Here is a 27452-nt window from a genome sequence, read left to right on the forward strand (position 1 = left end):
CGATTTCTTTGCATATATCTCCTCTGTAGATTCTTATAACTACTACAGGTGCTATTCTGATCCTCATTTGACATATGGAGAAACTGAGGCTTAGAGCAGTCCAGCAACGTGCCTGAGATCACCATACTAGTAAGTGATGGAGCAAGGCTCTGAACTCAGGGATTCTGGCTCCAAAGTTGGTTGGCTATAGTCTTGCCCTTTGGGATGGGGTCATTTACCGGGCTGGAATGGGTGGGCCAGGGGAACTCCCTCAGGGAAGCCCAGGAGAAGCCCAGATCAGGAGGGATGAGGGTTTTCACAGCGCTGAGATGTGGCCCAGAAGGCATGTAGTTCTAATGGCCCCATGCGCACACAGGCTTGGGACTAAAAGGCAAGCACAAATGCCTAGGCCATTCCAGGGTCTCCTGAGCACCGTGGGGAGTTTTCCAAAAGGGCTGATGAATCCAGGGCTGCAGAAGGGGACTTCTCTGCACAGGCCTGGGAAAGGCCCTGTGTTATTCAGTACATTCTTGTTGAGCCTTTACCTTGTATCCAATGAACACTTGCCACTGTGCTGCATGTTGTGGGCTGTTAGACAGTCCCTGCTCTCAACATCAAGGCCAGACATGTACAGAACACACAGAACATGCCAGGCCTTGAACTAAACACTCGCCCTAAGTTATCTCATTTGTTCCTTAGAATTCTCTGAGGCAGGGACTAATATTAGTCATATTTCACAGGAAAAGAAACTGAGGCACAGGAAGCTTAAGCATCTTGCCCGGGGTCCTGTAGCTAAGTGATGGAGTCGGCATTTAAACCCAGGCAGGTAGCACAGCCTCCTGGATCTAGGCTAAAATAACAACTAAACTTACCATGTTCCAGGCTCTCTACACACACTTGCTCGTTTCCCAGGAGCACGGTGTTAAGCCCTATCCTCTGGAGCGGGCTACCTGGATTCACACCCAGGCTCTACTGATTGCCAGCTGCACGACTTGGACAAATAGTTAACCTCATCTGTAAATGGGGATAAAGATCAAATCTAGTTTACAGGGTTGTTGTGAGGATGAAAAATTAATAATAAAGTTCTGACGCACAGTAAGAGCTACAGTGTGTTATTATTATTAATTCTCAAAAACAGCTCTATAAAGATTGTCATAGCCACTTAATAGGTGAGGCGCTATGGCTGGAAGAGGGCCAGGCACTTGCCTGAGAACACAGAGCTGGGATTCAAATCCATGACTCCTTGAATCTGGCACCAGAATCTAAAGCACATGCTCTTAACTTGGAGCCTTACTGCTGGGGTGGAGGGGAAGATGGTAATCCACCTAGCCCCCTCCTCAATAGCCTTCTCCCCAGAACAGCCCCAGTCCCCATGCATCGAAGTCGAGATAAAATGAGAAGCCAAAGAATTCTTCAAATCCTCTTCCAGTGTGAGCCTTCAGAAGCCTCCCAAAGGCTGTGTGTGCACTAGGGCGAGCCAGTCTGGGAAGACTGGACAGTCTTCCAAAAGCCCTAACTGTAAACAGGACCCAAGCACCCCACACCCTGCAGTGCTTCCCCTCAGCTGAGCGGGCTGGCAGGCCCCAGTCAGCTGCCTCCACAAATACATAAACACATAAATTGTGTGCCAGAGCTGGCAAAGCCACAGAAGGAAAGGCAGATACCAAGACCAGAGGAGGAGATGGGGGCGCAGCTCCAGACCCCTCCAGGGTGCAGAGAGCAGCTGGGCTTCTAGCGGTGGACACCTGCAGACACAGTGGGTCCCCAAGGTCCAGTGACTGGACAGGGATGAAAAAAGGGGCCTGCCAAGGAGATGGCTGGTATGTTACAGCAACCTCGGAGTCTGTGAGAGGGGCAAGTGGGAGTCGGGAGTGGTCCAGGGGACAAAGACCATCACTCGCTATGCATGGGCAGTGGGTTGGACCCACAGATATCTGGGGGAGAGACCAGGGGATGGATTGAGTCCCCACACTGTTCTGGGACTAGACTTTATTCTTGGCAGTTGGGGGGATGTCACACACCCCTCCCTGTCACTACCCACCTGCGGCCAGGCCAGGAGAGGCACCCCACATATGGGAAACCACTAGGCCAGAGTCATGAGCATGCCCCGGCGTTGGCAGCCTCTTCTTCAGCCAGGAGGGCAGCTGTGGGGAGGGGATAGGGAGACGCAAACCACGGGGGAAGCAGGAGAGCCAGCTGACAGGGCGTGGAACCAAGAGCCCCATATTTGACAGAGCTCAGGACCTAGCCATCCAGGGCCAACACCCCACTGCCCACGTGGTTCTCATCAGGCTCATTAGCAGCAAAATAGCAACAAGCAAACAGCGCTGGGCCCAGCTAATTAGCACACAGACCTTCAGTGGGCAAGCCAACTTCGTGTGGGAAAGGCTAACGCCCACTGGCAATTCCTCCAGGAGCGCTGCCAGCCTGTGTGCCAGGGTCACAGGTATGACCAGGGGAGCAGCGGAGGGCCGGGGAGAGAAACAATGGGGCTGAGGCCCCCGGGGTGGAGTGGCTACTGACAGCAGGCTGGAGCAGCACCCCCTGCTCAGGGCACGAGGGTGCACACGCACGGCAACTCTGACAATCTGCAGACTCACCCAACCTCGAGTTTCCAGTGTTGAAACTCCAGATTGGCAGAGAATGATGCTGGAAAGTCATGAGAAAGTTAGGAAACTGAGATCCTTCAGGGCTGAAGGGCCAGGGCAAGGCCCATGCCCAGACCCCTTGGGCAGCTGTGGAGAAGCCCACCCACTCTGAAGCCACCCTCCCCATCTTCAGCTCAAACCTCAGCAACACTCTCTGCTAAGCTCAATAGAACTTATGGGCCCTCCTCTTCATCTCCAGCCCCAAATCCCACCCCAGGCCTCAGCTCCAGGACTCGGAGTACTACTGTCTCCTCGGGCACGTTTCCTAACCAAACTGAGCCTCAGTTTCCTCGACTATAGGTAGGATAGATGATCAGTAAATACTCATGTTATAGGATTGGGAGACTTAACGAAGATGATGTATGTGAAGAGCTTAGCACAGTGTGGGGCATATAGTAAATCCTCGGCTGTTAGCTAGTAGTAGTAGTAGTCGTTGTTATAGTAGTAATGGTGGTAGCAGTAGTAATGGTGGTAGTAGTGGTAGCAGCAGCAGCAGCAGCAGCTGTAGTAGTAATGATGGTAGTAGAGGTAGTAGTAGTAGTAGTGGTAGTGGTGATGGTGGTAGTAGTAGTAATGGTGGTAGTAGTGGTAGTAGCAGCAGCAGCAGCTGTAGTAGTAGTGATGGTAGTAGAGGTAGTAGTAGTAGTAGCAGTATTGGTAGTGGTGACGGTGGTAGTAGTAGTAATGGTGGTAGTGGTGGTAGTAGCAGCAGCAGCAGCTGTAGTAGTAGTGATGGTAGTAGTAGTAGTAGTAGTGGTAGTGGTGACGGTGGTAGTAGTAGTAGTAATAATGGTGGTAGTAGTAGTAATGGTGGTAGTGGTGGTAGTAGCAGCAGCAGCAGCTGTAGTAGTAGTGATGGTAGTAGTAGTAGTGGTAGTGGTAGTGGTGATGGTGGTAGTAGTAGTAGTAATAATGGTGATAGTAGTAGTAATGGTGGTAGTGGTGGTAGTAGCAGCAGCAGCAGCTGTAGTAGTAGTGATGGTAGTAGTAGTAGTAGTAGTGGTAGTGGTGATGGTGGTAGTAGTAGTAGTAATAATGGTGGTAGTAGTAGTAATGGTGGTAGTGGTGGTAGTAGCAGCAGCAGCAGCTGTAGTAGTAGTAGTAGTAGTGGTAGTGGTGATGGTGGTAGTAGTAGTAGTAATAATGGTGGTAGTAGTAGTAATGGTGGTAGTAGTGGTAGCAGCAGCAGCAGCAGCTGTAGTCACAGTGATGGTAGTAGAGGTAGTAGTAGTAGTAGTAATGGTAGAGGTGATGGTGGGGTGGTAGTAGTAATAGGAGGTAGAGGAGGAGTAACAAAGAAAACAGTAGTACACGGCCATCCCCAGTTCACAGATGCAGAAAGTGAGGCCCAGAAAGATGAGGTAAGGTATCTGGCAGCAGAGTGTGGAGATTAAGAAGAGGGACCCTAGAGTCAGGTTACCTGAGTTCAAATCCTGCCATTTCCAGGCCATGTGACCTTGAGCAGGTGACTTGTCTGTGCCCCAGTTTCCTCACCTGCCAAAAGGTGAGTGGCTCTCCCCGCCCCACAGGACGTGTGAAGTGAGTCTTGCACAGAGCGAGTGCTGCGTAGCTACTGGCTCTCATGTTGCTGTCACCTCTTCCAAGGGCGCCACCAGTGGAGGTTAGGGCACAGAGCCCGGCTCTTCCTACCTCACTGCTTGGTCTCCACATAACTAAGATGACTACCCTCTTTTTTCTCATCTGGGCCAGCCTGCCAGGCTCTGGAGTGGTCCAAAGGAAGACTGCTCCAGATGCAGGATCAAAGCCTCATCTGACCGTCCTGGTAGGATGCCCGCCAGGGGCCAGGGGCCAGAGCAGAGGTGGATTCCCCTAGCACAGCGCTGGGAGTGGTCCCCCCAGGAATGTGCGATGCAGAGGCTCTGGGGCCAGGTGTGTTCCACAGACCACAGGGGTATGTGAGCACCACAGGGCAAGTTGGGGAGGAGCCCCAACACAGTGGAGAAGCAGGTGGAGAATATAGGAAGCTTTACAAACAAGAGCAGGGATTTTATTTGAAAAGTCATCTTCAGTTGGAACCTTTTTTTTTTTCGCCATGCCATGCAGCTTGTGGGATCTTAGTTCCCCAACCAGGGATTGAACCCAGGCCCTTGGCAATGAAAGCGCCAGTCCTAACCACCAGACCTCCAGGGAATGCCCTGGAGGCATTTTTCAATCTCCTCTCTTCCACTGCCTCCCCCCTGGAGAGGGGCTACCTGCTCAGGAGGCAGATTGGGGAAGACACTTGTGCTCCCCGCACAGGTTCTGGAGTCCCCATGCCCCGCCCAGCTCAAGGAAGAGAGAGGGAGAGGGTGGATGCAGTGGAGGCACTCACGTTTGATACAGTGGTTGGTACTGTTTGCCGTTGTCCATCCTGGGCAGCACTGTCCCCCGCAGACATTCCTCCTGTGGGGTCACCAAAACGGGGTCAGCATAGGGTGCTCAGAGCAGGACTATTCACAGAGCCCTTCTGATGGTCCCACCCTCTACAGGCAGGGCCTGGGGGAACTCTGCCCGGCCGGGCACTGTCCCCCTTCTCTAGGGAAGCCGCATGGCCCATGGGCGGGCGCTTTGGGATCCTTCACATCTAAGATTGAATCCTGACTCTGCCATTCTCCGCATGAGCTTGGGAAGCCTCATTCTTTTCATCTGTACAATGGAGATAATAATACCTGCTTAATGTTGTTGTGAGGATTAAATGAGATAGGATGTATAGCCCCTGACACACTGGCACAGGGATCACGAAGATGATCAAAAAGCAAGTTCAGAGTGGCTCAGCCACTTGCTAAGACTAAACAATAAGTAAATGCCAGAGCCAGATTCAAACCTCAGCTGACCCAACTCTAAGTCACGCTCCAACTCCACATGGCCTCTCACCAAAAAATTATCACCATGGCCCTTGCCAACAAATTCTGATAATCCAAGGGAAGCTGGAAAACACACACAAAACAGCCTTAAGGACATACATATGCATCACCTGCCAACAAATGCACACTGGGAGGAGCCTTAGCCCTCTGGCAGGCTGGTGCCCGGTCCGACGGAGCGCTGGGTGGGACAGAAGGAGCTGGAGCTCCAGAATTTCTCTTTAAGAGGAGCTGAGGAAGTGGCAAGCTGGGAGGAAGATGGGGCTGGGGACTCGGGGTAAGCTGCTCTGCATGGCGAGCACATTTTTTACTTGGGCAGGCTGATGGAACTTACTTGATGGGAGATAGTCCTTCCCCCAGCTACTCCTTAGTGCTGGCACCGAGACACCTACAGGGGACACTGACCAGCAGTTCCCACCGGGGCCACTCACCCAACTCACCCAAACTCTGCCCTCAGGTGTTGAGTGAGGCCCCTGCAGCACCAGTATCCTTCACCCACCCTGACTGTCAGTCTAAAGACCCAAATGCCTGGACAGAGGTGACTTCCCGAGAAGGGCTCTATTTAGAGAAGACCTCTGGGGCCCTGACTCCTCAGCTCAGGCTGGGCCTGGCTCTGCTTCACAGACCCCATCATTACCATCCGAAATTGTCTACTGAGCACTTGCTGAAACTCAGGGTGAGCGGGGCAGCAGAGGTACGGAGCCCAAGAGTGAGGTGAAGGACAGACCGGGGGCCATTCCTGTGACCTTTGTGGCCGGCATGGTGGGCATCTGGTCCCACTTAGGAGTTTGTTTGACATTTGTGTGGCCCCCAAAGCTTGTGTGGTTTTTGAAACCTTACGAAACATTCAAAATAAATTCCTTCAGCTTGAAAAAGCTGAGGCCCATTCTTGGCCCTTTGGCCCAAAGCTGTGGGGAGCTGCCTCCCAGGGAGGCCCCAGAATGTCCTCCCAGCCAAGGGTTGTGCCATTTCAGCCACCTAGAAGCCTCTCTGGACCGCTGCATTCATCGGTTTCCTGGTTCCCCGAAGGCCTCTTCCCCATCAGGGCCCAAGTCACTGGGTTCTGGGGAAGGGGCTGGTCCTCACAGCCAGGGCTTCTGAGTGTGTGCTCTGGCGGGAGTGGGGACTACCCACCCATTGGTGAGTCATTACCCCTCTGGTGGTGACAAGGCCTCTTAGATGCCTGAGAGGTCTTTGAGAGGGAAGCAGACAGCATGCCCTGGGAGTTTTCTAAAAACTAGGGTCTGTGGGAGTCCAGAGAGCACGGACTGAGGGGCCCACCTGGCTGAGAGGTCATGCAGTGGATCCCAGCTCAAGGAGGCCCACTGAGCCTGCTGGTACCCTAGATGCCTTCAGAATGGCTACGGAGCTGACTGTAGGAAGGCAGCAGCTCGTCCTGCCCTGCCCGACCACGGTAGAGCCCTCAAGGCCGTCAGGGCCCCGGTGAGAACTGGTCAGAATCAAAGCTGCCAAGCAGGGGGGCAGGGCTTGGCTAAGCGGGCACTCGAGAGGGATACACAAGCCCAGCCGGAGTCTTGGGTACAGGCTCAGGGAGGTGCCCGATGGGAGATGACCACTCCGTGGGCTCTGGCTAGTTGGAGAGAGCAAATGAGCCTGACTAGCTGGGGCCAACGACTCAGTGGCTCTGACTGTCTGGAAGATGCCACTCAGAGATTATATAAGCCCAGCCTTCCAGGCCACACCACTCAGCAAACATTAGCCCAGGATCCAGCATCATTGCCCAACCCCTCTGGCTAACAGCCTAGGACAGCTGCTGTTCCACCTGGAACAAATCTGGTCATACTGGTCCTTTGTTATAGATGCCTCAAGGCTCTCCACTGGCCTCTACAAAGCCAACCGGACCCCTCCTGCCTGTGGAGTCTAATTGCCCCCCTTCCCCCCTTATCTCCATGGCCACCTACAACCAAAACTATGATCCTCCAAGTATACGAAGTTTGTTGTCCCCCAGCTGCACTGTATGTGGGCACATTTTGATGCCTTTGCTTAAGCTGCTCTCTCTGCCTAGACTGCCTTCCCTCTCTTCTTTGCCGACTGAAATCCGTGGCACGCTCCAAGACTTCCAGATCAAATGTCACCTCCTTTGTGTAAAACCTCCCCTGACATCTACCCAGCCTTCCCCATTCTCCAGCCGCCACACAATTTAGCACTGATTATCTCAGGCTGTTGGTGTATGTCTCCGTCTTGAGTACCTTGAGGGTTCTTTCTTATTCCTCTTTGTGCCCCTAGAGTCTAACATAGTGCCTGACATGTGGTGTACTTTTAATACCTCTTTGTTTCACTTAATCCAATGTTTCCCAACACACTTCTGGTAGGAAAGGGAGTTTGACGGTTCCATATTTGACGTTTCCATAATCACAACATGCAACAATGCTGAATCACACAGCGAGAAAGTGATTCCCTTATTTTTTTATTTTATTTTATTTTTTTTAGTGATTCCCTTTTTAGTGATCGTTCTAGTCTGATTAGATCAGTGGGAAAAAATCCCTGTCGGAGGTTGGGTCTTCATGCCTGGTTCTCTCTCCAGCACTTGCCAATTGCCCTTTCCAATAGGGAGAACTACAGGGCTGAACTTCCTATGATAATGGTATTTGACTAGACTTTGAGAACATTTTGTTTTCATTTCAGTTTCCCTACAGTTTTCTCTTTATGACAAGTGGTACTATTTTCAGCTTATGATAGTGATATAAAGTGTCCTTGAAAATGGATTTATTTATGTAGAAAAATGCCAAGCACTGTTTGTAATACCAAAATATGTAACTCATCTAAGTGTCCAAAAACAGAAGGATGGATAAATAAACTGTGGTATATTCAGACAATGGCATAATAACCAACAATTAAAATGAATAAACTTGGGCTTCCCTGGTGGCGCAGTGGTTGAGAATCTGCCTGCCAATGCAGGGGACACAGGTTCGAGCCCTGGTCTGGGAAGATCCCACATGCCGCGGAGCAACTGGGCCCGTGAGCCATAACTACTGAGCCTGCGCGTCTGAAGCCTGTGCTCCTCAATAAGAGAGGCCGCGATAGTGAGAAGCCCACGCACCCCGATGAAGAGTGGCCCCCGCTTGCCGCAACTAGAGAAAGCCCTCGCACAGAAACGAAGACCCAACACAGACAAAAATAAATAAATGAATAAATATTAAAAAAAAAAAAAGAATAAACTTGGGCTGATTATATTAATGTAGTTAAATTTCAAACATCTAATGAGGATTGGAGAAAGCAAATTGTAGAGGGATAATGCAGCATAGTACCACTTATCTAAGTTTAAAATATGCAAAACAATATTGTGTATGTTATGGATGCATGCATCTGTAGTAATGGTATAAAAACATAGATTGGAATCATGGGTAAATTCAAGGTAGTGGTTAACTCTGGGGAGAGAGAGAGACAAATTTATAGAAGATATTTCGACTAAAAAAATCAGAAGCAAAATAGGCCCAAATATTAAGGTTTGAAAAAGCTGGATTGTTAGTTGTATTATTTCCAATACTTTTGTAGGTTTGTATAAAACTTCATAATATAAAATACTTAAAAATAAATAAAACACAAAATCCTGTTATTTTAATAGTTTATAAATTTAAGGAAATAATAGAACAAGGAGGAAAAGATAGAGGAAAATATTATGAAGGTGGTATGCTGTGAGGCTAAGCTTAAGAAACACTGAATGCTGGGAAACAATGGCTTAAAAAGTTTCCTGTGGACTGTGAATTTCAATAGTGCAAGAATTGTTTCTGCTCTGGTTACACTGTGTCCCAGACACCTAGCACTGTGCCTGGCGCACACTTAAAATCTTCATTGTGTGCAATAAAACCCCACTACATTGCAAGTTCCACGGAGACAGAGGCTGTCTTGGCCACTGCTGTATCCCCATGGTCCAGCAAAGTGCCGGGCATATAGGAGACCTTCCAAACGTTTGTTGAATGAAGAATCCCCAGTAGTGGTGATGCAATTCCAAGCTTTACCAGCAGGTGGCACTTAGTCCTTGGCCCTGAGCAATTTAATTCACAAGGCAACTGCCAGAGAGGCCAGCCTGGCCAGAAGCCATGAGCTAGAATGGACTTGGGGAGAGGAAGCCAATGGACAAGATTGCCACTCAGCCCCTCCCCAGATGACTTGGAGTGGCTAGCTGGAGTGCCAGAGGAACCCACCCTTTATCAAAGCTGCAGAAAATAATCTGGGGGAGGAGCCAAACCCAGCATGTGATGTGATGTGTGCACCTGTATATGGCAAGTGCTTGTGAGTGGCACCCAGCCCAGGTCCTTACACACCTGTGTACATCTACCAGCCTTATCATGGTGACAATCTGCTTTGCTCATCACCACCTCATTTCACAACTGCGAATAGTGCACCCTCCCACCCCCACTCCACTATCCCATCTCCCCCCAACTCCCACCCGAATGCTGACGGTATAAGCTCCTCCATGATCTGGTTCAACCTATGCCTCCAGCCTCAGCCCTGTGGCTCCCCTACACCAGGGTGCAGTCCTGCCCCTAGGCCAGTGCCAACAGTGAAAAGCCCTTGTCTTTGGGCAGTGCTACACCTCGGCACCCCACTCCTGCCACCTCCCCTCTGCTTCCCCACACACCGCCCCTCGAACCCCAGGGGCTCCTGCTCACAGGGCCTCCTTCTCCTCCGGGCTCCTCAGCCACAAACGTCCATTCCTTTATGCTTAACATGAAGCTTCTGGTACTAGAAAGCATGTTCACCAGTGCGTATCTGTTCATTTCTCCAATTCGATTTGAAGTAATTGAGTTGCCCTCCTGGCAGGAACAATGCCTTTGTCTCGGGGCCCCATCCCCTATCCCAGGCCCTGCACACTTGCTCTTAAGAAGTACGTATTCACTTGCACAGGCCATTAACACCGGCTGATCCTCTGTGTAAACGACTTGGCAGTGCTCGGGTCTACTCTGTCTGCCGTAAGCTGGGCCTTCCAAGGGCCGCGGGGAATTCATTCACTCACTCAACAGATACTTAACAAGCAGCAACTATATACGAGCACTGTTCTAGGCACTGGTGACACAGCAATGTACAAAACAAAGCCTCTCTTTTCATAGAGCTTACATTAGCGTGGGCTGGGAGACCAGACCATAAACACAGAAACAGAAACATAATATGTCCAATGGGAATAAGTGCTATGAAGAAAAGTAGAGCAGGGTGAAGGAAGAGAGAGGGTGGGGCAGGAGTAGTCAAGAAGGTCTCTCTAAGCAGAGAAACACAGGAGAAGAGTGCTGCAGCCTAGGAAAATAGCAAGTGGAGAGGCAGTAAGAACATCCTCGGGAGTAGAACAGGGGTTGCAGTGTCCTTCGTGCTATGAGCCAGGGGACTGAACCCACCTGGCAAATCGGGCCTAAGCCAAGAAGGGCTGCCAGGTTCCTTCCCAGCCTCCCCGATGGTGTCCCCACGCAGCCCCGCACTGCCCGGGCCTCCAGTGCCCTCCATTCTGGAGACACCTGTCATACTCGGGCAAGACTGAGCCTCCCGCAGCCATGACGATCTTCAGCAGGGCTGGGGGTTACTGGGGAGCCTCTCCCACGCTGTGAGGGAGCCCCCGGCAAGCAGCTGGTAGTCTCAGGGTAGGGGGGAGACTTAGCCCTGCAAAGTGCGCGAGTCGCGCTGACACCTAGCTGCACAAGGGCCCACACAGACCCACTCCCCCACGGACCCACAGGGCCGCAGCCACATCGCGAGCAGGCTTCCTGCCCAAAGTGCCCTCGACCCCACGCCCACTTCCACGTCCAGCCATCCGCGGGCCCAGGCCGACCTCTGCCGCAACCCACAGAGCCGTGCCCCCGCGCAGGCTTCGCTGCCAGCCTCCGTCCTGGAGATGCATCTGCCCTCGCGCTCTGGCGCTCCCGGCATCCTCCACCTACCCGCGCTCTCAGCCCGCTCAGCTTCCCCTGGGCCTCAAGCGCGTGGAACGCCCACCCCGCTGCCCTCTCCCCGATCCCTTTCAGATCCCCGCACCGCTACGGGCGTCAGCAGGCGCCGGTTGGAGGCGGGAGGGAGGAGGGCGGGCGAATGCACTGGCGCCTTGCGAAAGGATTAACGTCGGGTCTGGGCGAGCTGGTACGAAAGGGTGTGGGTGGTGTTTCTCTTTCCTCCAAACTCTTTGCGAGTGGGTCAGATGGAGCCCCAGCTCCGGGACCTCGGTCTGTTTCCCCGCAGTACTGGGGACAGAGGGATGAAAGGCGGAGCCCGGCGCCCTCTCCTCTAGCCTGCACATCCCTCTACGAACGAGCGTACGGGAGACCGGCCCTCGCTCCCCCAGCCCCCATGCTTCCCTCTCCAGTGCTCACCCCGTTAGCCGCCCTCGTGCAGCCCGCGGTCGCTGCGCGCTCCCGAGTCGCGGCAGGGCCGGGGGGGCCCGGGCCCGGGGTGCGGACTGCTGCTGGCGCAGGGGCCGGCTTCTCCAGGTCTGCGCAGGTGGCTGGACTCGCCGCGGCTGCTGCGCGCGGGGCGGCCTCCTAGCCTCCGCCTCGGCGGGCCTGCTGGGGCTCCCCCAGCCAGGTTGGGTCCGCTCCGCGGGCGGCAAACCCGGAACGGGCACGTTCTGCTCCCGGAATAGACTGTACACCTTGGCTGTAGCCGCTGCGGGGTGGTTGCCCCCGGGGCGCCGCAGCCGGCTCGCGTCCCTTCCAGCCGGCTCGTATCTTCCCACCGGGTCCCTCTGAGCATGACCCATGCCCACGAAGAGAGCCAGGGTGAGCGGCAAGAAGCTCCTCCAGGGGTTCCGACGCCTGGGGCAGCGGGTGGTGGTTGGGGGCCTCATGGCGCCGGGGCGCCCGGAAAGCGGCGCGGGCGGGTAACTGCCCCGGGGCTCGCAGTCTGTGCGCCCGGCCGCCCTCTGGCTGCGCTCCGGTCCCCTCCCGGTGGCCCGCCTCTCCCCGTCTAGGGGGCCCCGAATCAGACTGCGGGCCAGGCTCTCCGTGGAGCGAGGGCCAGGCTGCGGGGGCGGCCCGGGGCTGCGCGCAATGAGCCCGGCGGCCGCGCTCCGTCTCTAGCTGGGTGGGCACCGCTGTCGCACCTCCGCGCCTTCTCCCCGTCACTGTAGCCTCCTGAATGGGGACCGGAGGCTTTTATTTTTGGAAACCTCCCCCTGATTTTTCGTCTCTTTTATCCACACCGTGCCCCCTCCTCGGAGGGACAGCTCAGCCCCCTCATTACGGGAGAGAGAGAGAGGAATTCCAGCAACACCCACTTTGGCACTGGGAAGCGAGCGGGCGGCGAGCGGTGTTAACCCGTGAGGAGCTGGGGGCGACGCAGGGCCGGCCCGAGGGCTAGTAGGCGAGATGACGCCTGCCGGGACAGGGGCACCCAAGACACCTTTCTCTTGTCCTGGGCAAGCTGAACTGCTGACCTGTCCAGAGTTTATCGCCCGCCCCTAACCTCAGGGACAAACTCCCTGTTCGATGACCAAGGCTGCAGCCTCGAAGGTCTGAAGGAGGTCAGGAGAGGTACCAAGAACGGCATGACAGAGGCAGGACCCAAAGGCCGGGCCCCGGACCCTTCGCTTCCCGCCCGAGCCACTGGGGGCGTCGGCCGGGGGTGCGGCTAGAGCTGGGGCAGCACGGGGCAGCTCGCCTGCCTCCGCCGCCGTGGGACCGCGGGAGTGCTGGAAGGTCCCCTGGGGGCGCGCGCCCTCTAGTGGACTAGGCCGCGTCCTTGGCTATCCTGCGGCCGGCAGAGACCTGTCGCTGCCAGCCGCCCTAGCTCCTTGATCTTAATCCCCTTCCTGCTGCGTCAGGATGGAGCCCAGGCCTGAGGCGTTGATGGCGGCGGATCCTACAAGAGGTGTCTTCTCTTCCACAGGGGAATAAACGTGGAGGATCTGGAATAAGGTCACTCAAGGAGACAGCGTGTGTCCAAGAAGTGAATGAAATCCAGTCCTCCAGCCTGCGGCTCAGATCCATTCCCTAGACTCCCATCCAGCCCCTCACTCCCTCGGGATTCGATGAGCTTCTGACTGGTGCAGTGAGTGTGCTCACATATTCTTGTGTTGGCAGGGAGAGGGCAGGGGTGCTGGAATGCCAACGGCCACCCATCTTAGTACCCCCAACAGTCGGCTCGTCACTCACACCATGGTCCCCTGCCCTAAAGTCTAAAGGCCTGGCAACCATGGCTGCCTCCCCCAAGCAACCCACCTGCCCCCTGCATTTCTGCAGCCTGCTGCTTCCTAGAGAGGCAGAGGGACCCAGCAGGCAGGAAGGCACCAGTTTATAAGGACCCACACCACACAAAGGACAGACCCAGTCTACTGTTGAAAAACAGCCTCAACTCCTGACCTTGGCCTCCAAAGCCCTGCAGGACTGGCCCCCTCTCTGCTCTATCTCACCTCTTGCTGGGGCACTCACCACACTGCAGCTGCATTGGCCTCCTCTCTACTCCTTGAACAGGCTAAGTTAATGCCCACTTCCCTCTCCCTGAAACTCATCTCCAGGATGTTTACAGGACACGATCATCACTTAACCTCTCAGCTCAAACATCACCCCACGGAGAGGCCATCCCTGACCCCCCAACCCAGCGCAGCCTTCCCACTCCCAAGTCATCACTTTCTAATATATCACCCTGTTTCACCTTCATTGCTCTAGAGTAGTTGAAATTGTTTGTTTACCTGTATAACTGATTTATTGAATGGGCTGAACCTGAAGAGGGACAATCAGGAAACAGCTCTATTTTTCTCCCCTCACTGCCTTCAACCATATTATGGTGAATTTCTCTTCTCCACCCTTAATGGCATCTCAGGCAGAGTCCTTGGCTTGCCCATCGCCGTTAGTCACAAGAACAGTTTCATTTCTATAATTAAGACCAATTTCCAGGCACTAAAAAGTCTGGTTCTGTCCAAATCAAAACCTCATCCAATTTAATCAATCTCGTATCCAATTTAATACCCCTCCTCTCCCTCCACAGGCCTGTCCCCTGGCTCAAGATCATGTACTAGGGAGACTGGGGTGTGGTCTGATTTTCTGACCTTGCTTTTCTGCTGTGGCTCCTCCACATCAGGGTTGGGGGAGAGGTGTTGGGGGAAAATGGTAAAGTCCTGTGTGACAGGTGCCCTGGGCTGACAGGTGCCAAGCTCTGGCTCTTTCATGGGCACATTTGTGGGTTCTTGGGAGGCTCTCTGCATGATCTCCACCCTGCACTACCATAGCAAGGCGCTCTCTGGACAACTTCCCTGTGTCCCCTACTCCCCATGGGACTTTCCTGTCCATGCCAGCAAACCAGTGGCGAGCTGGCTGCATCTCATCTTGCTATAAGGGCCACTCCAGCCAGTCTCCACAGTCAGAATTCTCCAGACAGAAAATGCACACAAGCCTCTTCATTGATGTACATCCCCAATTCCTAAAGACATAGGTTGGGTTCTCCCAAGAACTTTCTTGCTGTGCTTTGGTGCATTGGGGTGCTTGCAGCTTCTAGCACCTCAGCTAGCATCAGTGGAGGCAGAATTATGGGGAGTCATGCTAGTTTCCTCTTCTTTGGAGGCCCCCAGTCTCTATGACTGGTTTTCTTAGGGCCCTGTTCACTTGGCTTGCTTGGGGAGTACCCTCAGGGGAAATCTCAGCCCTGCTTACTAATGCAACTGTTCTCTGACTCAATGACTTTCTTCAATCCCTTTTTATTCGTAGGCTGGAATCCAGGGATGTATCTTAATAGTTGTTGAACTGGTTCTGCCTTTAGTAAGATGCCTAGTACTTCTCTTTGGCACGTGAGAACATTCAGTCCTTATCGTTCTAGCCTTTGCAGCTTCAGCAGAAATTCAAAGACCACATGAAAAATCCTGTTCAACAACCTATAATATTATTGTCTGACTTCCCAAGCCACAATGATAGCTCTAAAGGAGTAGATATCTTGCCTACCTGGCTAACCCCTGTTTCCCCAAAACCTAGAACAGTGCTTGCCTCTAATAGACAGCCAAGAAATACGTGTTCAGGGACTTCCCTGGTGGTCCAGTGGCTAAGACTCCACACTCAACATGCAGGGGGCCCGGGTTCCATTCCTGGTCAGGAAACTAGATCCCACATGCTGCAACTAAGAGTTTGCATGCTGCAACTAAGAGTTCTCATGCCACAACTAAAGATTCCACATACTGCAACTAAAAAAAAAAAAAAAGATCCCGCATGCTGCAATGAAGATCCCTCATGCAGCAAAAAAGACCCCGAGTGCCACAACTAAGACCTGGCACAGCCAATAAATAAATAAATATTTAAAAAAAGAAAGAAAGAAAGAAAGAAAAGAAATACGTGTTCAATGGATGGCTAACTGAATGAACGACAGGGTAATCCCATCAAGTAGGGAGGGCTGGTATCATTAGACCCATTTTCAGAGAGGAAAACTGAGTTCCTGGTGGGAGTTACTGGTCCAAGTTCATGTGCTTGCTGCCTTTAAGGATGGCCCTAAGGATCTCCTTGAATTCTGCACCTTGCATTTTGGGATGAATGCCATCTCAATTCCCAGAATGCTCAGCTCTCTCCCTGAGACACTGTTCCTTCACAGCTATGGGAAAACCTCAGCTCCACACTTCCCTCTCCCTGCCTCATTATCTACCCAGTTCTTTAGTTCCGGGCTCCCTTCCTCACCCCACTACCTCCCCAGTTCCTTTAGCATCTCTCCCCTTCATCCCTCAACGCTCACCTCAGATCCCCATGAGCCTTCCAAGGCCAGAAACCTTGGCATCAACTTCGTCCCTGACCTATTTTTTCCTCCCACGTGTCCAAGTCATTATTACTGCTCTGTCTCCTCCGTCTGCACTTCTGGAAGTCTGCTGCCCATTCAGCCTCTCACTGCTCCAACTCAGCCAAAACCCTCATGCAGACACACTTCCCTCACCTCTAGGCGCCCCTCCCACTCCCTGGTGAGTACAAGCGGTCCTTGGAAATTCCCACCCTGTTCTCCTGGGGGCCCACAGCCAGGCTAATCTACTTTGAAGACTGGCATCTCCTACTCCCCCATCCCAGCACCATCCTCCTGTCCTGCCTCCCACTTACTGCCCGTCACTCCCTTTCCCTGTAATCGCTGGGATCTGCTGATGCAGCTCTTCAGAATCTCCAATCCCATAAACAGTGGAGTTTTCTGTTTGTTTTTCCTTTTTGAAGCTGCTAAAATTTATGGAGTCTACTATGATCCAAGCACTGTGCTAAGCATGCTACGTGAATTGGCTCCTTTAACCAAAGAGAGGAGGTGTTGTGATTTCCACGTACACAGAGGAGGAAACTGAGTCTGGGAATAGTTACTGGCTTGCCCACAATCACACAGCTGATAAGCAGCTGAGGAAGTGTTCCAACCTTGGTCATCTGCCACCTGAGCCCAAGCTTTTAAGACTGCACCACCTTGCCTTCACTCTGGGCTTGAGCCTCGGCAGCCCTCATGACAATTGAATGGTACCTTTTCCAGCCATCTCTGCAGCTGTCCCCACCTAAGACTCTCCACCACACATTCCCCAGCCTCTTCCCTGATGGCTAACCCACCACTCAATTCCCAGGGGATAAGTATCAGAACTTCTGTCCCCCTCTCCCTTCCCTGCTTAGGAAAAGAAGGGGAGCTAACCGTTTCCAGCAAGGCCCCTGACTCACCACGTGTCACTTCCCTACCTCTGATTCCCGCTTCTCCCCTAAAGAGGCACAAAATGTTGCTAAGCCAGCTAACCCACCCCTTGGGTCTGGGGAGGGAAATCGTCTCCAGAAACCCTGCAGAGAGAGTCCCAAGGGGCTGCTAAAAAGATTCCAGTGGGGAAAGGTTTGCCGGGACACGTGCACCATGAGAGGGGATGGCAGTCTGCTAGACACTCAAGGCAACCTCATTGCTTTCCCATGTCTTGGAATAACGCCAGCAGCCAGAGAGCTACCAGAACCTGAACTAACTTGGTAAATAAGGGCCAAAAACAAGGACTGCATTTCTGCTCCCTTTGCTGAGACCCAGACTCTGGACAGAATTCCAGGGATTTTTCTTGCTTGGAAGTGATTGGATCTCCAGTCCTGAATTCCTCTCCCCAGGAGAGCTTGTTCCCCTGCTCAGAACAAATAACACATTTCCTGGTTAATCAGTGGGCGGAACAGCTGAAGGAAGGTTGATTGGGCCCCCAGCCTTCCAGATGGGAGCAGCTCACGGGCTCAAACGTCCTTGTCCAGAGACTGGGCGGCTGGGACCCTGCATCGTGCAGCCTCAGCCTCCAGTCTGGAAGGTGGAGGCTGTATGAAGAGGCCCCAGCTCCCTCCTGCTCGAGGCCTCCAAGGCCCACAGGGGCTGCCAAGACCACGCCACCTCAGACGCTGTGGCCTGGCAACCCCCCAGTACTCACAGCCACCCTGCTCTGGTCTGCCAGTACTGTCCCCTCCGGGTGCAGTGAATGTTTCTGTCTTCGGTGAGCTCAGCTCTCAGCTATGCTTGGCTTCTATTTTCCCATCTGAAAATAGAGATAATGATGCTTTTCTTGCCACCCCACCTTCAGGGCAAATAGATAACCAGCCCTATCTACCCTGTGATGGGAGGGGTTCAGTGACTGCTACTTCATTGCCAGCTGATATTTCTGGAGCTTTTAAAAGGTACCAGGCACTGTGCTACGTGTTTTACAGTCATTCTCCTTTAATCCTCATAATAACCTTCTGAAGAAAGTACTATTATTTCATCATGTAGCAGAAGAGGAAATGAAAGCTCAGAGAGGTAAAATGACTTACCCACAATCACAAAGCTAGTACTTGGTTACACTAGGATTCACTCCTGGTTTTTCTGGTTCCAGACACTATACAAATGCCAGCTTCCAGAGGAGCATTTCTCTGGAATCGCACCTCTGGCTGCTGATCTCTGGGAACCAGGAGCATTCACAGCCTTTTGTGGTATGGTGTAGGGTTGTGCTGATGGCCACGTGAAATCGCTGTCACGAGCTGGCCCCCATCAAGCACATCCCACTCTTCTCAGGCCTATTTACAGCTAGGGGTCTATTTTAGGTCAAGGGCAGACAAAAGTCACCATGGGGAGTTTCAGTGAATCTGATTCCCTCTCACCAAGGGGAAGGAAGGAAATAAGCTTACCCTACATCAAGTCGTTCTCCATTTCTGAGTAAGGCTCATCTCAACCCTCAGCTTTTCTCTTTAGAGCACAGACAGAGCATCTACGTGGCCCTGTGAGGTAGGCATCGTAATTTCCACTTCACAGACTCAGAGGGGTGAAGTCTCTTGCTCAAGGTCATACAGCCAGGAGTAGAGCCAGGATTCAACTAAAAGTTCTGACCGACTCCAAAGTCCGTGCTGTGCACACTGCACTCACTCCAGGATGTCCTGCAATGATGTGGAATGGGCAGCTCTTCAAAATAACTGATTTCACTCCGTTTCCCTTCATTTCCAATCCTTGATACAAGGGTGGGCTGACCTGAAAGCTCTGTGCATTTAGCTAAAGTTCAGACCACATTTCCTATTTACCTGCATAAATCCCTTCAGCCTCTGGCTGGAGTGGCATCCTCTAGAACTCCTGGGGGCTGAAGCATAACTTTTCCCCGAGCAGAGTCTCTGAAGACCTGAGCAGGAAAATGATGTGAGCAGCCCGGAAGGCCTCCTTCTTTTAATTCCCCCCAATAAGACCACAGGGGTTTCAGGCGCTCTCCTGGCGATGAGGGGGTTATTCAGGTAGGGACAGATTACACACTGTTTTATCCTTTCCAAATGCCCAGGGAGAAAGCCCTGTGGGCTGAAGGACGATGCAGCCCTATCCTGGATTCTGGCACGGCTGGGCAGGAATTTGAGGACAAGTTGAGAAGGAAGCAATTTTCCTCGGCTGTTGCTGGGGTCTCCCAGCCTGTCCCCACCTGGCTTCCTGCTGGGACACAGCGGCATCCCTCACAGCCCAAGGGATAGGGGTTTGGGGGACGGAGAACAGGGGCTGCCGTAGGGTCTTTCCCAGAATAAGCCCATAAGCAGCTCACTCTTCATCAAGACAAAGAAAGAGGGTTGACACCTTCTGCCACCACCTTCTGATGTCCATTTTCCCCTAATTATACGCTGAGAATCGGGATACTCAGTGAGGTTTTCCCTGGTGCCCTGCATCCCCTCTCTCTAGGACCCCATAGACCTTAGGGACAGGCCCAAACCCCCAAACTCCCCAGGACAGGGCACAGACACCAGGCTTCGGTGGGGTGGGGGGCGGGTAGGAGGAGGTGCAGCCAGATGCCAGTGGGCCCCAGCCAGTCTACATGACTCATTCCTTGTTTCCGTCCACTCTGGTCTGAGTGCCTTGGCCCAGGGGCCTCGGGGAGGTTGTAACACAGGCTGGCCCCTCGCCCATCGGGACTCAGCAGACAAAAATTAAAGATCTCACTCCTCAGGAACTCACACAGACAGCAGAGGCATGCTCTGTGCTCTGCCTCACCAGACCAGACCTCAGGCCAGAGGAGGCTGATGGCCAAGGGAGGAAGGAAAGGCATCTCCGGCTCTTCCCCTCCTCTTCGCCCTCCACCTCCAGCCCTGAAGCCCTGGCCACCGCACGCTCCCTTCTCACTCCTCCTCAGGTCCTGGTGTGAAGATGCTGGTGCCAGCAGCACCTCCTCAGCAACACTCCACTCCTCCCCACCTCTGCCCGAAGACAGCAGTGAGGGAGAAACAGACTTGTAAACAACGAATCATACCTTTTTCTGGTTGCACAGGTTTGATGAGGCCAAAACCTGCTCAACAATCTTCAATGGCTCCCCACTACGTCACAAATCGAGCCCAAACTTCTTACTGGCCCCGCACCCAAGCTGGTTTCATACCCTTCCCCTCCTGTTTGCAGATAACACAGTCCCACTCACCCAGAATTCCCCCCAGTTTCCCCACCCGTGTCCCCTTACCCAAATTCCTCGGCTCACACCATTTCCTTCACCTGGGATGTTCTTCCCATCCCTGCCTGCCTGTCCTTTAACTCCCATCTCAAAACTCCCACTTCTTACGAGAAGACTTCCTAGAACCCTACCGCCAAGTCCAGAAAGCTCGCTCCCTCCGCTGAACTCCTGTACCTCACTCTGCCCTGCATGACTAGTCCACCGCTGTAGGTCCTGGGGAAGTGGGAAATACACGGGGCTTTGGAGCGCCACTCAGCACGATCATTCACCAGCTGTGTGTCTTTGGCTAAAGTGACTTAACCTCTTTGAGCCAGTTTCCTCACCAACAAGAGATTGTCGTAGTAGTCCTTTAAAGCACAGCGCCTAGGTACAACTGTATTTACCAACACAACACTCCGGACCACAGCCAACCGGACCAGGGATGAACACATGACCCGGGGCAGCCTTTACATTGGCTGGTCAGTGACCTAAGACTTCTGTACCTAAGACTTCTGTGGTCTGATTTGAATGCATACGTCATTGGTTACTGGACAAATAAGATCCTCTCTTGAAAATTGGAACTAAGCCACTTGACTTTGAAAGCCATGCCCTGGGATTAAAACAACAGGTAAGTCCTCATTCCTGAGAGCTCACAGTCAAAGGGGGTCCATATAACCATAGAACAATAAAGCCGAAGAGGTATAATGACTTGCCTGGGGTCACGCAGCTGGTCAGTAACACAGAGAGGGCTGAAGCTCAGGTCCCTGGACCTGAGTTTGGTCCAGGGTAGTGGGCTTCTTTGACAGTCTCAAAAGGCAGTGGCCCTGAGCTGATTGCCTGAAGAAGACCAAGGCTTCACTGTGCCCTGCATCAACCTGTTCCAGGCAGCTTGGGAACAAGTCAGTCCTTCAAGGACAAGGTCAGATCACAGCAGGGAGCACAGACCCTGGTTCTGGTCCTGCATATGCCCCCAGTGTCTCCCTGTCGTGCCCCTGGCCCTCCCCAGACTTCAGTTTCCTCATGTATAAAAGAGAGGGTTTTACCGGATGAACTCAAATTCCCTGTCAACACTGAGATTTTGATTTGAGGAGCAGACAGACAAGGGATGGGCGTGGATCCAAGGACTGCAGGATCCGCAGAATGTGAACCCGGGAGAGGACCTCCCTGAGAGATCAGCCAGCCCGTTCCTTCAATTTACGGTTGAGGAAACTGAGGCCCAAAGCTGGAGAGATGTTTGTCCAAGGTCACATGACTAGCTACTGGCAGCGCCAGCACTTGAACCAGGGTCTCCTGGCTCCCAGGCCTCTCAACTCTTTCTCTTTCAACTCCCTCAAGAAGCTGGGAGCTATTTGGCTGTCTGGGCCGGGGAAGCCAAGAGTGGCTGTGCATGTCAGCAGTGGGGCCTCAGAGCCTGGGAGCGTCTCTGACAGGGTAGGTGCAAGTGCCAAAGCCGCTGGTGGGGAGGGAGGGGGCTGGGAGCCAGGGAGGGTGTACTGGAGTTAAGCTGTCATCATCTCCCTTCTTCCAGATGGCAAGAAGAAGAAACGTAGAAGGGTCCATGATGATTGAGGGGAAACAGTCCCCTTTTCTGATTGAGCCATTGCTCCACAGAGGACTGGCCTCCCTCTCTGCCCCCTCTCCTCTTTCTGTCTCTCTTTCTCTCTTTCACACACACACACACACACACACACCCTATTTATTTATTTATTTTTTAATAGGGTTTTTTTTTAACTTTGGGTTTATTTATTTATTTATTTATGGCTGTGTTGGGTCTTCGTTTCTGTGCGAGGGCTTTCTCTAGTTGCGGCAAGTGGGGGCCACTCTTCATCGCGGTGCGCGGGCCTCTCATTATTGCGGCCTCTCTTGTTGCGGAGCACAGGCTCCAGACGCGAAGGCTCAGTAATTGTGGCTCACAGGCCTAGTTGCTCTGCGGCATGTGGGACCTTCCCAGACCAGGGCTCGAACCCGTGTCCCCTGCATTGGCAGGCAGATTCTCAACCACTGCGCCACCAGGGAAGCCCCACACACCCTATTTAGCTGCTGCATTCTGCCACCTGCAATTTCAGTCTCAAGATGTGTACTGACATTCTCAGGTGTACTATTTGGTGGGGTTTGGAGTTCCTTTCGCTGCCTGAGCTGCCTCTGAGCTCCTGCTTACCTTCTAATGCTTAGCCTGCTTGGCTGGCATCATGAGGCCTTCCCATTCCACAAACATTTTTTGAGCACCTGGTATGTGCCAAACACTGTGTTAGGCACTGGGGGTGGGTAGGACATCCTCACTGCCTGTGGGATGGGAATTAACAGTCTGGCGGGCTCACTGAAGAAAAACCACTAACCATGCAAGTGGGGTTGGCTAGGGAGCATTTCTCAGAGAGCCCTGACTTTGACTTGAATCTTGAAGGCTAAGGGAGAGTTCACTATGTAGGAGGGGAGACATGCCAAGGAGAAGCACTGCATAGGGAAAGGCAGGGACATAAGATGAAGCCTGGGCTGCTAGGGGGAATGACAAGTAACTTATGTGGTTGGAGTTTGGATAGGAATGGGGTTATGGAAGGAGATGAGGCTGGAGGGGTAGGCTGGGGTCAATTAATGGCGTGCTTAGCTCTAGTCAGCTCCTTTTCTCAGAAAGAAGGACCCGTTCCCCACATCTAAGCCACCAGCTGGCCCTGGAGGGGACAGACTATTTATCTAGAATTCTGAGACTGATGTCCTCTGGTCAATTGCAAGGAGTCATTTGTGTGAGGAGGAAGTGGCATGCTCCTCATCTCCATGTTGATCCACCAATCAACATGAAGCCAGTGAATCTGCCATACTTAAAAACAATCCCCTCCAACCAGTCTGTCCCCCAACATGGCTCCTCTTTTATAGAAATTGTGGAACAGCCAACAGAGCTAGTCTTGCCTGGCCCCTGTCCTCCTGATGCCATGACCCACCAACCCAACTATGTCCCTTCTTTGTCAACCCTTTCCCCAGGTACCTCTATTGTCTGAATTCCCCCCTCTCTCTGGACCCCTGGAGACTCAGCCCCCAAGTCAGGCTCCTGTCCCCCAGTCTCACTCTTCCTGGGCCTCAGGTCCCTCTATAATCCCACAAGCTCATGTTGCTGAAGTTACATCATGCCTGAGTATCATAGTATACGTATCTAAGCCCACCCACTCTGCAGCCTCCCTCATAGCTTTGCCCCATAGAGAGGTAAGCCATATGGACTTGATGTCAAACAGATAATCTGGGGAGTGCCCTGTGCATTTCAGCCATCATTTATTGAACATCTTTTTGTCAGGCATCAGCATTGCCAAGAAGAATAAGGCTTAGTCCCTGTCCTCAAGGAGTGTCCAGTGTAGTAGGAAAGGCAGCAACACCTATCAATCATGGTAAGTGCTGTGACTGAGATAATCTCAGGGAGCAATGTGCATACAAGGGAAGAGCACTCCAGCCTGGGAATATGGGACAATTGGTCAGGGAAGATCCTAGAGAGGATTCTATCTGAGTGGGGTCTAGAAGGCAGGGCAAGTCTCAGCCCAGAGAAGGTGGAAAAGATGGTGAGGAAGAGGCACAGTGATGACTACCAGAGCCAAGTTTGCAAAAATTAAATCACACCAGGGTCTACCCCATTTCCTTTTTTGGATGGGGTTCCTGGTCAGAGAAATTTTGTCAGGTTTTTGAATGATAGTTGAATGAAATTCAAGTGATATTTAATGTGGATAGGCTGGGAAAAATACAGAGCCTACCGTAAGGCAATTATGTGGGGAAACAATTATTCCCCACATTGAAGGATGGATGGAGGTCATTGAGATCTATAGTAGCACATGAGGCAGGGCTGGGACCTGTGCAAGACTTCTCACAATTTGGATGAAGTCAGGAAAAGCATTTTTTATTAAATTATCACATGACATAGAACTGGAGGAATAAATGATAAACTGGAGGATAGAAGCAAGATTTATACTGATACAGATAAATTGAGATTTAATAGAGATAAGTGAAAAAGTCTTGCATCTTAGTCCAAAAAAGGCAATAATTAAAGAATGAGAGACACTTGCTTCAATAGCAGTTCAGTGAAATGACCTCATTTTGGGGGTGGGGGTGGGGGTGGGCAGAGACTGTTGAAAAGGAAGATCCTAGTTAACCATTGGTGTGAAATAAACCAACAATGTAAACTTCTAAAAGGTCTAGTGCCATCTTGGGTAGAATCCAGGGCTCAGTACAGGGAGGGTAACAGTGTACTCCAAGCTGTTATAACACAATAACCGTTTTGTGCTTAATTCTGCTGCCATGTCTTAAACGGCTTATCACAACCCTGAAGTATGTCTAGGAGAAGGTGACCTGAATGAAGATAAAAAATAACCCAGGAGCGGGCTTCCCTGGTGGCGCAGTGGTTGAGAATCTGCCTGCCAATGCAGGGGACACGGGTTCGAGCCCTGGTCTGGGAAGATCCCACATGCCACGGAGCAACTGGGCCGTGAGCCACAATTACTGAGCCTGCGCGTCTGGAGCCTGTGCTCCGCAACAAGAGAGGCCGCGATGGTGAGAGGCCCGCGCACCGCGATGAAGAGTGGTCCCCACTTGCCGCAACTAGAGAAAGCCCTCGCACAGAAACGAAGACTCAACACAGTCATAAATAAATAAATAAAAGAACGTGAATTTCTTTAAAAAAAAATAATAATAACCCAGGAGGAATAGTTGAGATACTGGAGAAGAGAAATTCTGTTAGAGGAGAGTCTGGCAATCTTCAACCGTTGCAGGATTATCAGGTAAGAGAGGGATTGAGTTGCTCTGTGTTTGCATTAGTCATAACAGATTAACTTCAGTAACAAATAATCCCCAAAAAAGTAAGTTTATTTTTGTTCATGTCAAGTTGAGCTCTGATCCACATGGTCATGCAGGGCCCTAGGATCCTTCCATCATGGAGTGCCAATATAGGGATTCTTCCTCCTTGTCATTCAGCCAATAAATGAAGGGAGAGAAAAAAAACGTGGAGAATAGCACAGGTTTTCTAAGGGCAATGTCTGGAAGAGGCAAACATTACTCTGCCCACATTTCATTGACTAGAACTCAGTCACATGGCCATTCCTTACAACAAGGAAGGAAAATGTATTCTAACTGTGGGCCCAGGAGGAAAAAGGCTGTGGGTGTGGGCTTTAGAATTGTGGATTTGGAAGAGACTGCCTTAGGAGTAAGAAGAGTTAAGGGTTAGAGTATATCTATGTAAAGACTTACACACGAATAATACAGACTTAACAGCATTATTCATAAAAACCAAAGGTTAGTTATTGTCTAAATGCCCATAGACTGGTGAATGGACAGACAAAATCTGGTATATCCATACAAAGAAATACTATTCAGCAATAAAAAGGAGTGAATTACCAATACATGGATGAACTTCAACTACCACATTGATGAACTTCAACCACATTATGCTCAGTGAAAGAAGCCAGTCATAACACCATATATTGTATGATGGCATTTATATGAAATATCCAAAAAGGGCAAGGCTATAGAGACAGAAAATAGATTCAAGGGACAGGGGTGGGAGTGGGGGGAGTGGTATTAACAGTAAATGAGCACAAGCCTTATTGGGGTGATAAAAATGTTCTAAACCGGATTTCTAGTAATGGTTGCACAACTTGGTAAATTTGCTAAAAAAGATAATTGAATTGTAAATTTGAACATGGTGCATTACATGATTACAAAATATATGTCAATAATGTTATTTTTCAAGAGTTAAGGGTTTAGTATTTTGAGGTTGGGGGAAAGAGAATAATCCTGCAAGGGACATAGTAAAGGATTATTCAAAGTGGAAGGAGGAAGTGGCACAGAATCCAAGGAAAGAGAAGATTTAAAGAAGGAAAGCATGGCCAACTGTAGTCAAAGCTACTGAGATGTCACATAAAATGGAAGGTTAATTTTCTTGTCTCTGTCACAGTAGGGTTCACAGTGTTGTTCCATATCCAGAGTCAGGAACAAGAAAAAACATGTGAACACAGATTTCCACTTACAGTAAATGCAACTTTTAGAGTTGGCCAACAACAGAACAGATTCCATTGCTGAGTGATGTGCTCTCTGAAGTGTTCAGAGAGAGGCTGGATGGGCGTTTAGAAAGGACTTCTACACGGGAAGAAGACCTCTAAGGAGCATCTCAGTATATGAAAGGCCCAGGGTTTTCCTAAGATTTCATTACCTCTCTTTGCCCAAGGCCTCCTCTCCACTCTTGGCCTTGGGCTCCTCATCTCAGACATTGAGAGTTGATCTTTGGGAAGGCAGAGTGGCTCTGCCTCCTGAACCCCCAGGGACCCCACTGCTGTGGTCCAGGAGTCCTTTAGCCACTGAGAGTTCCCTTGAGCCATGAGCTAGCTCGGGGTCAGTGGTCACACAACAGCAGGTTTCACTAAAGTCAGTGCAGAGAACTGAGTAATCCTGGGGGACCGGAGGAAATAGGCTGAACTGCCAGAGAGATGCTATGAGAGGACCAGTGCTGCCTTTGTGTCTCTCCTTCACACTCATCCAACAACCCCCAGAGGTAAGATATGCGAGGGAGAGGATGCAAGATGAAGTTCATGGTAAACACGTGGAGGGTCCCTGAGGGAGGAAGAAGAGGAGGTGATGAAACACAAATGTATCTGCACATCTCCTGAGGGGCAAAAGGGAGCTGGGGACCCAACATGTGAGTGAGTTCAAGAAGAATTGAATGCAGATTTCTTAATAGGGTCTTTGTTTTTTTGATGCCCTGTCTTCGTTACCCACCAGGAATGGCCACCATGGTGTAGAAATAAAAACCAGCATCTAGAAGTTGGAAGAGCCTTATTTTCAAGGACTTGGAAAGCTGTGTGGAGCTTCTGCATGGCACCGGTTGCTTATGGTCATGACTGCAGCTGCTGGCATTGCTCCAGCATGAACTCTGATTCCATTGCGAAGGGGAAGGGATCCTTCTTAACAGCCCCTAGAGTGGATCTGACAAGCTATGGTGCTGCCTGTTCACCAAAACAGACACAATTCATTCGTCCAGAAAATATTTGTGGGGCATCTTCCTTGTGCCAGGCCCCCTCATAGAGCCTGCAGTCTGTTCATTTTGAGGTACAAGGAGAACTGCCCCAAAGTGCCAAGGAATCAGGATGGTTTTAATGGTTTTTCCAGAAGACAGGGAAAGGGCTAGATGGCTTGAGGCGGTCCCAT

At 51.6% G+C, this 27452-nt stretch overlaps 1 protein-coding gene and 1 long non-coding RNA gene across 7 annotated transcripts in view; one reads left to right on the top strand and one right to left on the bottom strand.

Moving 5' to 3' along the window:
- The window catches only part of LTBP2 (latent transforming growth factor beta binding protein 2), a 100499-nt gene extending 87887 nt beyond the window's left edge, over positions 1–12612 (bottom strand). For 3 of the 6 annotated variants that reach the window (XM_036843389.1, XM_036843386.1, XM_036843388.1), the window contains exons 1-2: positions 11803–12515; positions 4960–5030 (exon numbers count right to left, since the gene is read on the bottom strand). In XM_036843389.1, the coding sequence (XP_036699284.1) occupies positions 4960–5030; positions 11803–12275 (544 nt within the window). In that variant the 5' untranslated portion in view covers positions 12276–12515. Of the gene's footprint in view, positions 1–4959; positions 5031–11802 lie in introns of all 6 variants that reach the window. The other 3 variants (XM_036843387.1, XM_036843385.1, XM_036843390.1) reach the window with 2 other exon arrangements.
- Positions 12613–13321: 709 nt separating this feature from the next.
- On the top strand, positions 13322–24634 carry LOC118889267. The gene is made up of 3 exons (XR_005018448.1): positions 13322–13477; positions 23566–23656; positions 24586–24634. It is a non-coding gene; the product is annotated as an uncharacterized LOC118889267 (long non-coding RNA).
- The last annotated feature ends 2818 nt before the right edge of the window (positions 24635–27452 follow it).

The sequence above is a fragment of the Balaenoptera musculus genome, chromosome 2 (assembly GCF_009873245.2).
Source record: "Balaenoptera musculus isolate JJ_BM4_2016_0621 chromosome 2, mBalMus1.pri.v3, whole genome shotgun sequence".
Lineage (NCBI taxonomy): Eukaryota > Metazoa > Chordata > Mammalia > Artiodactyla > Balaenopteridae > Balaenoptera > Balaenoptera musculus.